General features: G+C 45.1%; 1 protein-coding gene across 5 annotated transcripts; it reads right to left on the bottom strand.

Annotated features, from left to right (window-relative positions):
• Positions 1 to 1461: 1461 nt before the first annotated feature.
• On the bottom strand, positions 1462 to 13426 carry ZNF662 (zinc finger protein 662). 5 transcript variants are annotated; one of them, XM_027584615.1, is made up of 5 exons: positions 13114 to 13426; positions 11407 to 11533; positions 10648 to 10764; positions 8627 to 8728; positions 1462 to 7667 (listed from the first exon to the last, which is right to left on the bottom strand). In XM_027584615.1, exons 1-5 carry the CDS (start codon positions 13201 to 13203, stop codon positions 6643 to 6645), a joined length of 1461 nt encoding a protein of 486 aa, XP_027440416.1. In that variant the 5' UTR covers positions 13204 to 13426; the 3' UTR covers positions 1462 to 6642. The 5 variants fall into 5 exon arrangements, with proteins under 5 accessions (XP_027440416.1, XP_027440417.1, XP_027440418.1 ...); XM_027584616.1 differs by having other exon boundaries at positions 10648 to 10761; positions 13114 to 13425; XM_027584617.2 differs by lacking the exon at positions 13114 to 13426 and adding an exon at positions 12803 to 13076.
• Between the last annotated feature and the right edge of the window lie 373 nt (positions 13427 to 13799).

Below are 13799 nucleotides of genomic sequence, written 5' to 3'. Positions count from 1 at the left end.
GGCTGGCAGAGCACAACTGATTTTGCAACTGACTTGATCACCCACCCTGGGCAAAAAGTCTTCCTCTTAATAAATCTGTATTTCTATTCTGGTGTTCTATGTTGAAACTTATTCCTTGTTTGTAACAAGTTTTTAAAGGCTCAAAGAAATGATCAACCAACCTCCAGATGAGGTTGACCTGTACAAGATATTCTTCACAGCTACACTATTGGCATTTGGTGCCAGATAATCTTTGTTGTGGGGGAATGCCTTGTGCATTGGAGTATATTTACTAGCATGCCTTCCTCTACCGCTAGATGCCAGGAGCAGCCCTCTCCTCAACTGTGACAACAAAAAATTTCTCTAACCATTGCCAAATTGTCTGTGTAAAGGCGAGCAAAATCAGCTACAGCTAAGAACCACTGACCTATATAGAAAGAGCAAAACATGGTTAAAAATTAGAAGCAGAGAAATATGGCTGTAGTTGAGACCTCAGTTGGAGGTGGATGGGAGGTACAGTAAAACCATCAATTAAGACAAATCGGTAATACAGTTTTGAATATTCACCTGAGGAACATGGATTTTGTTTTTTAGGCAACAGGAAATGATTAAAAGATTTATAGAAAGAGGGTGATATAATTAGATTTTCATTTTAAGAACATCTTCTTGATCTTAGAGAGAGGATTGGATTGAAAAGACAATAGCTATCTTAACACTCTGAGATGGTAATTATGTGAAATAAAGCCAAGGAGGTGGAAAGGAATGAATGGGTCATGCCTACGTCTTATGTATGCTTTGAGTTGATTTTCAGTTACCATATTAACATTGTCATGGGTGGCTTCCGTCAGGTATGTCTGTTACCTTTTCAGAATACTTTCACTGTATACATCCTGGGTTTTTTGGTCTTTTGTGTTATTTGTACCAGTTTCCAGCATATTCCATTCCCCTCCTTCTAGTTTCTTCTTCACATGGGTTTGCATGTTGCAAAGGAACATCAGGGAATCTGATCTGCCACCCCCAGGACAGACATATCAGAGGACCATAGCCCCACTTGCATGAGTATCCTTTGAGTCTGCCAGGAAAATAATAAAATAAACTTGGGGCCTGGTGGATGCATTCAGAATTACTATGTTCTCAAAGGGAACAGGGCAGAGTCAAAAGCCTATGACAACCTCTCCATAGGGTGCTTTTGGTGGGCAGGAAACACATCTGAAGGGAAGAGTAATCTATAGTGTAGGACACCACCTGAGACAACAGTTGATTGTAGGATAGGCAAATTTACATTTTGGCGTCTTTGCTCACACCAGTTCTTTCTCATTTCTTTTTATGTTATCAACAAAATAAAAATTTTTAATATATTTATATATAAATATATATATTTATATATAATATTTATAAAAATATTATATATAAAATATATATAAATATAAAAATATATATTTATTTATATATATAATATAATATAATATAAAATGAGTCAATAACTTTTTAGCAACTTTAGTGGGTTCAATATACTAGTGATCAGAATGGCTTCATTCATACTAAGCACACTTTAGTTCCGCCTGGACTAGGGATGCTGGAAATGGGGATAGAAGCTGAAAAATGCAGTGGCTTAACTCCAACACCTATATCACTTACACCAGAAATAGAGTTCTTCTCTTGGGGAAAAAAAAAATTCAAAGCCAGTTCCTTTTGCTTTCCTTTTTTGCTAAGGTAAGGAACTAACTTTTTGCTTACTTCTCAATCACTCCGCAGAGAAATGACTTTCAGCTTCAGATAACATGCTCTAGGGGACTCTGTACCTCTCAAGAGTAGTGGAACACTGCTCAATAAAACAACGCAATAGTGGATATGAAAAATATCTGGTTCTTTCACAAGAATCCAAGTTAAAATATAGATGACATGGCAAACCCCAAATTCACATAGGTCGGGTAGGGGGGGCCTAGAAAATACATCAAAGAGACAGGAAGTTATCCACTAGAGAATCTGGAACTGAGAGTATCATACTCACATTTGGAAGGTATGCTATGGTATGACAAAATATCAGTCTGATGGTATTCATGAAATTAAGCATGAGAGGTGCCTATTTAGCCACTCAAACTCCAAGCAACTGAGATGCAATACAAATGAGCAGCTTGTGTGACTACTAAGCAGGAGAGAGCAGAACATTTAGGTGCTCTACTAGACACCAGTGCTTTCAAATACAAGCCTGGATCACTCTGACTACGTTGCAAATGACAGAAAACCCAAATCTAACTAGTTTAACAAAAGATACGTATTGGCTCACGTAGCTGAAAAGTCCAGAGGTAAGTCTTAACTCAAGTAAGGCTTGGGCTAGTGGCTCAAACAATGTCACCAGGGACCCAGTTTTTCTCTTCTTTGCCACTATCTTCTTTGATATTGGCTTCATCCTCAAGCTCCACATACCAACATCAGGAAGCTCCAGATTCTCCCCTCACCTGCCCGTTTAACAGAAAAAAAAAGAAAGTATTGCCCTAGTTCAAGGCTTCATATCTTCCTATATATATCACACAGAGGAGGACAGAGAGTGTCTTCTTTGGTTGCTCTCAAAGAAAAGCTTCTCTCTTTCAGAAGGCCCAGTAAATATCTCCTCATATCTCATTGGCTCTGTGGCCAAATAGGACAAGTTGATGGACCTAGGCTTAGGAAGTTGGGGGTGAGGCCAAACCAGGTGGCTGAGAAAGGATGTTTTCCCAAAGATTATTTGGGTTATTGTCCCCATAGAGAAGGAGAATGGATGCTGGGAACCAAGTAAGAGATGAATATTATGGAACCCTGACTCAGCCTTGACAAAGACATGCTCAGAATTGCAGACACTGGTTTGAGTTGCTTCTAAGACAACTCTGTAGCTGCCTCTGAGGGGATTTCATTATTCATTACCCCAAGAGTTTCTGGGCTGGCCCACTAATTGTCATATGTGAATGACTCAATACACTATTTTTACATTTCCTCACTTTCTGATCCTACTTCTGAAAATTCTGAAGACAAAATTTTACCATAATCAATTTTGATTTTAATATATTGCTAATTGCAATTTATCAGAAAGTATCTTAAATTCCTAAATTTTCTTTTATATTTAAATTTCTCCAAAATTTAGTAAGTATTAATTTCATTCCTCTTCTAACTTTGAGATGTGTGGAAAGTGTCATTACAAATTGGAAGGTCGTCCATGTGATGAAACCTTCATCACAGGCTATGTTCTTTGATATGGGCTCAGGGTTTTCAAGTACCTGTCTCTGGGGCTCTGGTAAGGAAAAGACCAGTCAGCAATTCTCTTAGTAGGGGCCATCCATTTCTACATGCTATTTCTTAATCCCTCTGAAATAACACAACTTTTGCCTATTTTGATAATTCTCTCATTGTGATACTTCTAAAATTTGTCTTGCCATTCCACCACTCTGCATACAAACATTTCCATCTTTGAGGGAAAGAGTTCCTAGGGTTGATCAATTTCCATGATGCTCCTCCATTAAGTCCAAAATGCTTCTTCTTTTTCGTGGTTCCATTTCTATGGGTTGTTCTTCCTATTCATACTCTCTCTCCCATTTTAAGATACTGACATCATCTAGCACACATATCATCCTTACTCTGGGAATTTATTAATATATTTAGGATTTTAATGATCACCTCCTTGTAGCACTAGTCCAAGCATTCAACCCTATTATCAAATGTGCCTGTATAATGTGTCCACTAGTAATATTGCCAATCTCTCACTGACTACTCTTTCTTAGTATCTTTTTCTGGCACTTCCTCCTGCCCCACTCCCTAAATACTGAATTGGTGTTTCAGAGGACTCTATCCTGGGTCCTCATATTTTGCTATGCTCTCTGAAGGCAGTACCATCCAACAGAGCTTCCTGAAATAATGAAAATGTTCTATGTCAACACTATCCAATATGTAGCCAACTGCCACATATAGTCATTGCGAGCTTGAAATCTGGGCAGTATGGTAAGAACCTAAATTTTAAATTTAATTTAAATACTACATATAGCCAGTGGCTACCATGTTCGGTAGAGCAGTTCCAGGGGATTTCGTTCATTTCTTCCCATGGCTTTAAGTACCTTCTGCTCATTTGATGACTCCCAGATGCAAAGTTCTAGATATGACTAACCCTGAGCTCTAGCCCATGTATACAACCACCACTTGAAATTTCTACTTGCATATCTCACACATATCTCAAATGTTAATCCAAAACAGAGTTCTCAGTTTCTCCTTCTCCAAACCTATTCCCATTCCAGTCTTACTCATTCTAGTAAGTGGTCCGCTGTCTAATTCAGCGGCTGAAACCACAAACCAGGAAGCTGTCCCTAATTCCTCTGTTACTCCTGTATCCACTGTTAGCAGGTCACTGATTTTATTTCCAAACTATATCTTAAATACATTTTTTTCTCCATCTCTATTACTACCGCCCACTCCAAGTCATTATCATCTCCAACCTGGATTGTTAGCAAACTCCATGATCTCTTCTTTCATTTTCCTCTCTCTACAAACCATTGTCGACTTAGCACGCAGCTATCATCCTAAAATGTGAATCAAACATGTCATTCCTCCACTGAATACCCTTTAATGGCTTTTCACTTAGGATGGAATTGAATTATCTGGTCCACCTGTGTCTACAAACCTAACTTGTACCTCTCATACCCTTGATCATTATGTTACACCCCAAACCTTTTAGTTTCTTGAACATGCCAAACCCTTCACACATCAGAGTCTGCAGAGCTGTTCCCTCTGCCTGCTGTTCTTCCCTTTCTTGATACATGTGCCTTCTTCTCATTCAGAGATTTAACTTTAATGTTACCTCCTAGGATAGGCCTTCCCTGACCATTTATATAAAGAGCTTCCCTCTCCATCATTCCCTCTCTGTAGCATTCATTTCCTTCATAATGCTTAGCAATTTTTAATCAATTACTTGATTTTTTTGTTTGGTCTCTCTCTCTAGATGAATGTTCCTGAAAGGCAGGAAGCAGGTCTGACTTTCCATTGTTTAGCAGCACCTAGCATAGTGCTTTGCATACAAGCAGGTGCTCAATGATATTTGCTTAATAAACTTCCCCAAAATGCCTGTTCACATCACTCATTTCCATTTCTTGGTTCTGTTTGGTACAAAAGTTTCAATGCTTATTAGAGGTTACCCTAACTGGACTATGCTAAGCCAAGTGGCTTTAAGCTTCAGCAATCAGATAGTATGTTTGTAACTTTCAGGAAGCACTTTAGTCCAAGCCAGTCTCTGGCTTCTCTTCCTTGCTCCTTAGTCAACAATTACATTACCTGGCTGGGAGCTTCTAAAGTGGAATGCCTAATTAGCAGAGAGGCAAACTGCTGAAAAATGGCTCGAAAGGTGAAGTCTGGAATGTGTTTCATCTGTTTTGGCCAGCACTCTCCTCTGAATAGGGCCTTTGTTTCTCTAACCCTTGAAGATGGTCAATACCATTCTCTAATAATACAGCTTACTCTGGAATGTGGGCTATCGTGATGATGAGAAGGGAAAGACTGGAAGGGGATCTGGGATAGTGGAACAATGAGAGGGGTTGTAGCTATACAATTTTTTATGGAAACAAAACAAAACAAAGTCTCCCACTTGCTTTACATTTTCCCAGTCCCAGAGTGCTATCTTCTAACACAAAGGGAATCAGGTCTCCCAAGACTGCACAATTCAGACTACCCTCCACTAGTTTCCTTAAGTTACCTTGGTGACCTCAGGGTGGACCACAGCTTCAGAGGAAGAGAAAGTTCTGGAGTTGGCAATGTAACTGCATTGTCATCTACAGCAAACATGGTTTTCAGTGAGGTAGATTTATGAAAGCTGAGTACTTGTATATAGAAAGAATATATCCAGGAAGACACACAACCAGTAACAGTAGCTGTCTCTGAGAAGACAGACTGGGAGATAGGAGTGACAAGGAGATTTACTTTTCACCGAACACCTTTTTGAACTATTTCAACTTTTTTTTTATCATGAGCATGTTACAGCTAGTCAAAAATAAATAAGTTTCAAAATTTGAAAGAAATACAGTGTTGGTCCTCAAAGAGACATTTAGCTGGACTAACACAGTAAGACATTAGAAAAATATAAGACAGCACATAGTTAAATAACAATTTGGACAGTACTGATTACAAGTAGAAGAGGAAGAGAGGTCTGTTTGGTTGAAGGAGCTGGGTATTAGATGAGAAAGGGAAATTTTTAGCCTAGGGAAACTTGAGCAAATAGAAATGAGCAGAAGCAGAAATGTGCACAAATAAAGAACAGTAGACTCTGGGGTCAGATAGACCTGCTTCTAATCTCAATTCTGTAACATATTAGCTAAGTGACCTTGAATGAGTTTTATAACTTCTTTCAATCTCAGATTTCTCATTTGTAAAACGAGGATGAGTAACTACCTCAATGGGATTAAGAGAAACTAAAGATTGTACATAAAGTGATTAGCATAGTACCTGACAGAGTAGATGCTCAACTAAAAGTTGCCTAGCATGAACATGGTCTAACAGGAGGACCACTCTTGCTAGAGCACAGGGTATCTACTCAGAAGGGGTAAGATAATACTGGCTATTAGAGTTATAACAAACTGTGGACAATCACCTTGTTTTGTCTCTGGGGTTCCTGTTGCATAAGAATTATAAGCAAGTACCACCATTATGCATTCTCTAATGTTCAATGTGAGAGGTCTGACAATTACAGGGTTTCTCTCTGGCATGGCGCCTCTGGTGCTTAATCAGAACAGAATTCTGACTGAAGGCCTTCCCGCAGTCATTACATTGATAGGGTCTTTCCCCAGTATGGATTCTCTGATGTCGGATAAGGTGTGCCTTGCAGATGAAGCTTTTCCCACAGTCAGTACATTCATGGGGCTTCTCCCCCGTGTGGACTCTCTGGTGCTGAGCAAGATCAGAGTTCCACATAAAGCCTTTCCCACAGTCCTTGCATTCATAAGGCTTCTCCCCAGTGTGGATTCTCTGATGTCGAAGTAGGGCTGGGTTCCGAGTAAAGCTTTTCCCACATTCCTTACAAGTGTATGGTTTTTCCCCAGTGTGGATTCGCTGATGTTGTGTAAGGCTAGTGTTCTGACTAAAGCCCTTCCCACATTCCTTACATTCAAAGGGTTTCTCTCCAGTATGTATTCTCTGGTGTCGAATCAGGTTTGACTTCCAAACGAAGGCTTTAGCACATTCTTGACAAACGTAGGGTTTCACCCCCGTGTGAATTCTCTGATGTGCAATGCAGTGTGATCTAAAACTGAAAGTCTTTCCACATTCCTTACATCCATAGACCTTCTCTCCATTATGAATTCTCTGATGTTGGTCAAAGTCTTCATTTTGATCAAAATACTTGCCACATTCTTCACATATATAGAACACCTGCTCACTGAGAATTTCCTGATGTGTAACAAGGTGGGTATTCACATCAGCATTCTCTGAACTATCTTCTCCTGAGACCATCTCATCTTTGACAATCACTTCTATAATATCATTTGCAGTGTTCTCCATACTTCTCCCATTGGAGTAGTTCGACCACCTCCCTAACCTGCTTTTTTCCTCCTCACAGGTTTTTCCAAACCAGAATTCCTGGGAGCCACACCACCGGGGTCTGCTTGATAACACCACGTGGTCCTTTGCCTCCTCAAAACGTTCCTCCTTCAGAATAAAATCTTTCTGACTCTTCAGCACACCCTCTGAAAGAAGAAATCAAAGCTGCAAATGTCATCATTACCCATGACAGAGCAAGTAAGGTCACCAAGTGGTACTAATGTGTCCATTTCACTCCAAGTGTCACCCTGTGTCTCAGTGGCCCTGTTCTAGCTGAAAATGGCACAACAGGGCTATCACACAGAAAGCAACTAAAGTGTATGCCACAGAAAGGCAGAAACTCCACAGAGTCTAGAGCGGAGCTCTCCAGAAATAGTTGAATTGAATCTAAGGGAGACAGATCAGAATTTCTTCTAGGTAGTCCGGTTTATAACATGAGAAGACCAGGCCAGGGTTCAGGGCAGAGGACCTGTTCAGAAATAACGGATCCTTTGGGGTATACCTGGGGAACCTGAACTTGTCATATGCAGCGGGAAGCAACAAGGAGAATCTTCCTCATACTTGTCAACATTAAAAGGAAATGTGGTCTTCCCATTCAATCCAGTTACCAGGCCCACCATGAAAAGTGCTTCCCCTAACTATTTCAGGCAAAGACTGCCTCCTCTTTGTGTCCACAGTGCTCTATTCACACCTCTGTTACAGCGTTGCACTTTGCTGTAATTATAGATTTATGTCGAATGTACCATTAGACTATGAGCCCTTGCAGGAGAGCGGCCATGTATTACTTGCTTTCTGATCCCTAAAAATTAACAGAATGAATAAAATACAGCATTTACTTTTAAAATTTTGGTTGACCGTAGCAGCCAGTAGGCCATCTGTTCCATTAAAGCCTAAGACCCAAGAACCACCCGAATTAATCAATCATGTCCAAATGAAAGCTGAAGTTTAGAGTTTAACTTTGCTCTTCATCAAATGGTTGACTTGGGGATTTTTGGAGAGATTTTTATTTAGAACATAAATGGTAAAATGGAGTTTTAACAGTTTACAAAAGAAAGACAGCAGAAAATATGTGCCTGGGAGGAAAGCGCTCATTTCCCTCACTTACCAGTACAGCTTAGGCTTGGACCCTCTCCTCGAAGTTTCAGGTTCAATGGCTCTTCTACCTGCTCAAGATGGGAGATCCCAGCAGGCTTTAGAAATGGACATCCTGCCAGGGTCAAGATATAAATAAGGCTGGCTCAGTCGGAGTGGGGCCCGTTAGGAAAGGAGCAGAGATGAAAGTGGTAAGGGAGAATGAAGGTGGGTGGAAAGACTGGTACACAGGAGACCTGAAACTTGAGGAGGAGAACAATATAAAGGACAGAAGACAGATGCAGAGAAGTTGAAATTCCATCAGTTCCCCAAAACATGAGAATGCATCACTCATTTTTAAATGTCAAGGGGAAACAGGAGAGACTAAGGTCTCTTCTTCACCTCCCCTAGAAGGCAAAAGCCAGTTCACATGGAAAAGAATCAGGATGGGATGGAACTGCAAACAGCTGTTCCTGAGGCTATGCTGGGAAACCACAGTCCTTTAGCTTCCTTCCTGTCTACCCACCTATCTATTGCCTTCTCTTTCTACAAAGGATCAATGATGGGTCTCTCTAAGGCATCCATTAGACATGGACTCACAGCCTCATTCAGCCATTTCCAGAAGTCACTTCTTACTCTAATGACAGACACCTCTATTTGCAAAGGTCCACTCTAATAAACTCTTCTTCAGGCTTAGCTAAGATCTGTCTCTTTGTAACTCCCATTCAAAGCCTCCTAAGGAACGGAGCAATTCCTCACCCTCCAAATGGCCACCTTTTATCTTGCTGAAGCCAAGGACTGTGTGTCTCCTGATATTCTCTTCTTTAAGACAAAAAATGGACTTTGAATAGGGGCATGTACTCAAAGGAAGTTTGCTGCAGGCCAGGGAGCTAGGGTTTTACTCAAGGAATAACTTAGCTGTTGGCTTTCTGCCTAGAGTCAAGATGGGAAATACCCTTGGGTGGTGGGAGTTTAAGCACTGAGATCCTGAGAGAAGGCAGAGGACACTGTAGTTGTCTCTCTACATCCAATCTACCACCACCAACAACCCCTCCCTCCTCTGCCGCCCCCACCATTATGGAGTAGCCATGCCCTTTGGAGAGGAGGGATCCCAACTCCAGTTCCTAGTGTAGCCCTCACTGGTCTAAGCCAAGCAGGTTAACCTATCCCACTCACTACATGAGAGTTAGTTTCAGAAATCGGCAGTCCGGGCCAAGACAATCAGTGCATACTATTTCCCTGGCCATAGTGATTGGTTTAGAGTTGGCGTAAGACTTAAGATGGTACATGGCAAAGGCCTGAGGAAGGCCTGCCCTGTTTCTCTCCCTAGGTATGAAGAAGCAGAGCCTTGGTTACAACTACCAGTCATACAACCACAAGAATAGCCAGACTATAGACAAAGCCAACATTACAAGGAGATAGAAGAGAGCAGAGACTGAAGCTCTGATCAAGCTGTACCTGCACCCTACCTATGAACTTCCTACTTACACGAAACAGTAAGTTCCTCTTTTTTGTTTAAGCTGGTTTGCACTGGGTTGTTACTTGTAACCATGATCATCCTAACATGGAAAGACTGCAGACACAGCAAGGAACTGTGAGAATGGGGACATCGAGGGCAAAGCTCAAGTTCCACTGTACCCACAGAAGAGCTCCTGTGGGAAGAAGATGGAATGGGGCCAGGGAGGCAAAAAGGGGACAGAGTTGTCACTAGGAAATTAGGAACAGGAAAGCCCTGTGGTGGGCCTAAAGGAATGCCAGGGCTTTGCCCACCAGAAACCCCTGAACTGGAACTATATGGCTCAGGGTTATTGAGATTTCTTGATTTCTAATGATAAAGACGGCCATGATACCCCAAAGTGCAGTCAGAATCTTCTGCTAGAAGACTAAAGGAGGCGGGCAATGTAGAAAGGCCGCCCCAGTGCATCAACAGAAAAGTCAGGGAGTACAGATGAATGGTGGCCATGATAAGAGCACTAGGTTAAGAGAACACATACCTATTACATTTTAAAGATCAAGACAAGGGAAGTCAGATGACTGGCACCCGTCCTCACTCACCTGAGGAGACGCCCCTTGGGCCCTCTCCATCCCGAGCTCCCTGAGGAGCTTTGCACCAGGGTGCTTCCCCTCGCTCCAGCTGGGAAATCAGAGCCGGTTTGGGAAATGGAAATGCTGCTTAAGGGGAAGGAAATGGGACAGGCAGGTGAGTGGGGTGACAGAGAGCAATCCCAGGGCTCCTCCCAGGCTTTGTCTTTAGGGGCGGAGGGGAAAGAAGAGACTTAACTAGGGAGAGCAAGAAAAGGAAGTCCAGGGGAAGGGACAGGAGACCCAGGGGAGTGGGGCCGCGAGGTCAGGAATTAGAGTAAGAGGTGCTCAATAACAGTCTGAGTGAGCAAATGGATGATTCCACTCATTGAGAGATTAGGCTTTCTTGTTCTCTCCCTCTCTTAGAACTCTCAAGTTCAGACATCTGCATGAGGACGCTTGGTATTGGGTTCGATCTCCCAAACCGAGTGGGTGGGAAACTGAGGGCTTGCTGGGGCACCAGGAATCTGCTCTTTTCCTACTCTACCCATAGCATAGGGGTTGGGAGTTAGGCAGCTCTCACCCTGGGGCAAGAAAGTCTGATGTGAGGACCAAATTTATACCAGGACTTCCCACTTCCCAGCAACCACTGAGGCTGGGTCATTACTAAGAATCCAAGGGCCTGAGGTTGCCACTCAGGTGGGGGTTATCAAAGGTTCCTGAGCTTCTGAGGAAGAAGGAGTCAGAAAACTCTGAAGGGCAGAAGCAGAGTCCAAAAAGAAAGACCCTTACCCAGGGAAGCCACAGCCCCATAGTTCTCCAGCATCACGTCCCTGTACAGCACCCTCTGAGCGGGGGCCAGGCCGGTCCATTCGTTCTCAGAGAAGTAGACGGCCACATCCTCGAAGGTCACTGACTCCTGAAACAACATGTGTTTAAATGCCCTAGGACAATCCCAGACCCAGGCCTGGCGTATGGGGTAGACCAGGCACAAAGAGGTACTGGAGGGGATGCCAGTTGATTTTCTGGATTCTGGCACTCTCTGCGGATTTGCACCCCCTACTTACAAAGATATAAGGGATCAGCCATCAATTTCTCACGTCTTCATCCCCTCACCTTTTTCATGAGTCTCTGCAAGTTTTCCCTTTTTCATCCTTATGCCCCAAACCAGTATCGGCGTTCTAGGTGCCCTCATTTCTCAACAGCGGGCCCTCCAGGCAGAGGTCACCAACCCTTGATAACAAGTGCAACTACCATCTATGAGCCTGTGCCAGGCACTTTACCTGTATTACTTTGTGTATGCCTCACAGCCTCTGAGGAGGGGATTTGATTCATTTTATGGAAGAGAGTGAGGCTCAGAGATTCACTGCCCCCAAAGGTACAGAACGGAGACAGAATTCAGGGCAGTCTCCCTCTCTGGCTCTTCTTTACTGTGCCACACCGCCTTCTATCACTCCGGCCACCCCTGCTGCACCCCTGCTGGCCCAGGGTGAGGCTCTTTCTCTTCTCTCCCTCCCCCCTCACTGTCACCAGCCACAGAGGCAGCTAAGGGCACCCCAGAACACCAGGGCTGCTTTGGAGGCTGTCCTCCAAAGGGCAGGTCCAAACTCGGACTTGACTCCCTGCACTCTGCCACTCCAGCACACTCTCTCAAACGCCCCGCCCTACTCTTCCTTCCCCACTTCCCAGTTTTAATGTCCCCCTTTCCTGTATCTCTGGGAGCCCAAGCTTCTGCACCTTCTCTTACCTTCTTCCTTAAGAAACACAAACAGTGCTTCTGCAGAGCAATCAAGGCTTATAATTCCCAGTTACTGTCTCATTCAGATCTGTCTCCATACTATGGAGAGGCTGATTCTGCTGCATTTCGGTCCTTGCCTTAGAAAATCCCCACTGCGACTTACTCAGCACCCCAGGGCTCAAAGACTTTGGCGGGCTCACCCTTGCCTGCCTCAAAACGTCCAAATCCTCTGCACCGGGGACAATTCCATTGACTATTCAGAGACCCAGCTTACCGGCCAAGGATCATCTCCTGCACCACCACCCTCATCCCCTATCCTGTCACCATCCTCTTAGGAACCCAAATCCTTTCCTTGCCCAAATCTGTGTCCTTGCACCTGCAGCTCCCCCTGCCTGGAGATGCAGTTCCTCCCTCCTGCGCCGGCAAACTCAGATTCATCTCAAGACCCACCTCAAACATAACCAGCTCTGTAAAAACCAGTGACACGGAAATGCTGGACATTCGTCGCGGCGCACAGCGCTCCGTGAACACCTCCGCCCCAGCGCTCGGCTCATGCCTGTGCAGCTGCGCGTGTGTTTCCCCTGGCGGCCCAAGTCTGGGGGGATGTCGAATCCACTCCGCTCCCTGCCTCTTCCTCCGGCCCCTCCACTCTGGGCTGCACCCCGATTTCCCGGTCGCCGCACTGCCCCCTCCGCCCCTCCGGTGGGCCTAGAGCCCGGGGCAGAGCCGAGCCAGCTTCGTGGCGCCGGCCCCGCACTCACCGGGCGCGCCCGGGCCGGCGCGGGCTGTCCCGGTAGCAGCTCGAGTGCAGGGCCGAAGGGGGCCCCGCTCGCCAGGGCCGCAGCCGCCATGGCCCGGGCCGCCCTCCCGGGAGGCGAGCGCGCGCCGGGCCCGACCGGGGGCTGCCCAGGGTCGGGGAGGGACGCTCCGGCCCGGGGCGCGTCGGCTACATTGGCCCCTCGCCCAGGAGCCGGCCGCGCGAGTCCCGCACTCCACGCCCCGCGGGCCGGGCCAGCCCCACGCCAGCTCCCCACGCTTGGCGCGAGCCAGAGCTCAACACGCGAGAGGTGGAGGCGGCCGCCCTCCTGCCACTCCGGCTTCTCTAGGACGGCGGAGGGCGCCACGTCTCTGTGGTCCTTCCCTCTTGCCCAGCGAAGAAAACAGGGAGCCGAGAGCGCGTCCCGCTCTCCCAAAGACACCAACCGCCTCGGGGCGCCGCTGTGGGAATGCGGGGGAGCGGGCTGTTGGGGAGAAGGCTTCCTCTGGGAATCCTCTCCCAGCCCTCTTCTTCCCACTGACCACCCTTCTCTGCAGTACTGCACTCGTGGGATGGATGCTGGTATGAAACAGCGCACACTTCTCATGACATGCCTGTTCATGGATCTCCATCCCTTTACTGGGCTCTTCATTCGCAGAGAGCAGCTAATGGCCTTGATCATCTTTGTGC

The sequence above is a fragment of the Zalophus californianus genome, chromosome 1 (assembly GCF_009762305.2).
Source record: "Zalophus californianus isolate mZalCal1 chromosome 1, mZalCal1.pri.v2, whole genome shotgun sequence".
Lineage (NCBI taxonomy): Eukaryota > Metazoa > Chordata > Mammalia > Carnivora > Otariidae > Zalophus > Zalophus californianus.
This window is presented reverse-complemented; position numbering and strand designations above follow the sequence as displayed.

Bases quoted from the DNA above. Each gene is read 5' to 3' on its own strand.
- ZNF662 (XM_027584615.1), bottom strand. From the start codon at position 13,203: ATGGCGGCTGCGGCCCTGGCGAGCGGGGCCCCCTTCGGCCCTGCACTC. The intron at 11,534-13,113 runs GTGAGTGCGGGG...ATGTTGTTTCAG, and splicing joins CGCCGGCCCGGGCGCGCCCG to GAGTCAGTGACCTTCGAGGA. The intron at 10,765-11,406 runs GTAAGGGTCTTT...CTTCCCCTTAAG, and splicing joins TGGGGCTGTGGCTTCCCTGG to CAGCATTTCCATTTCCCAAA.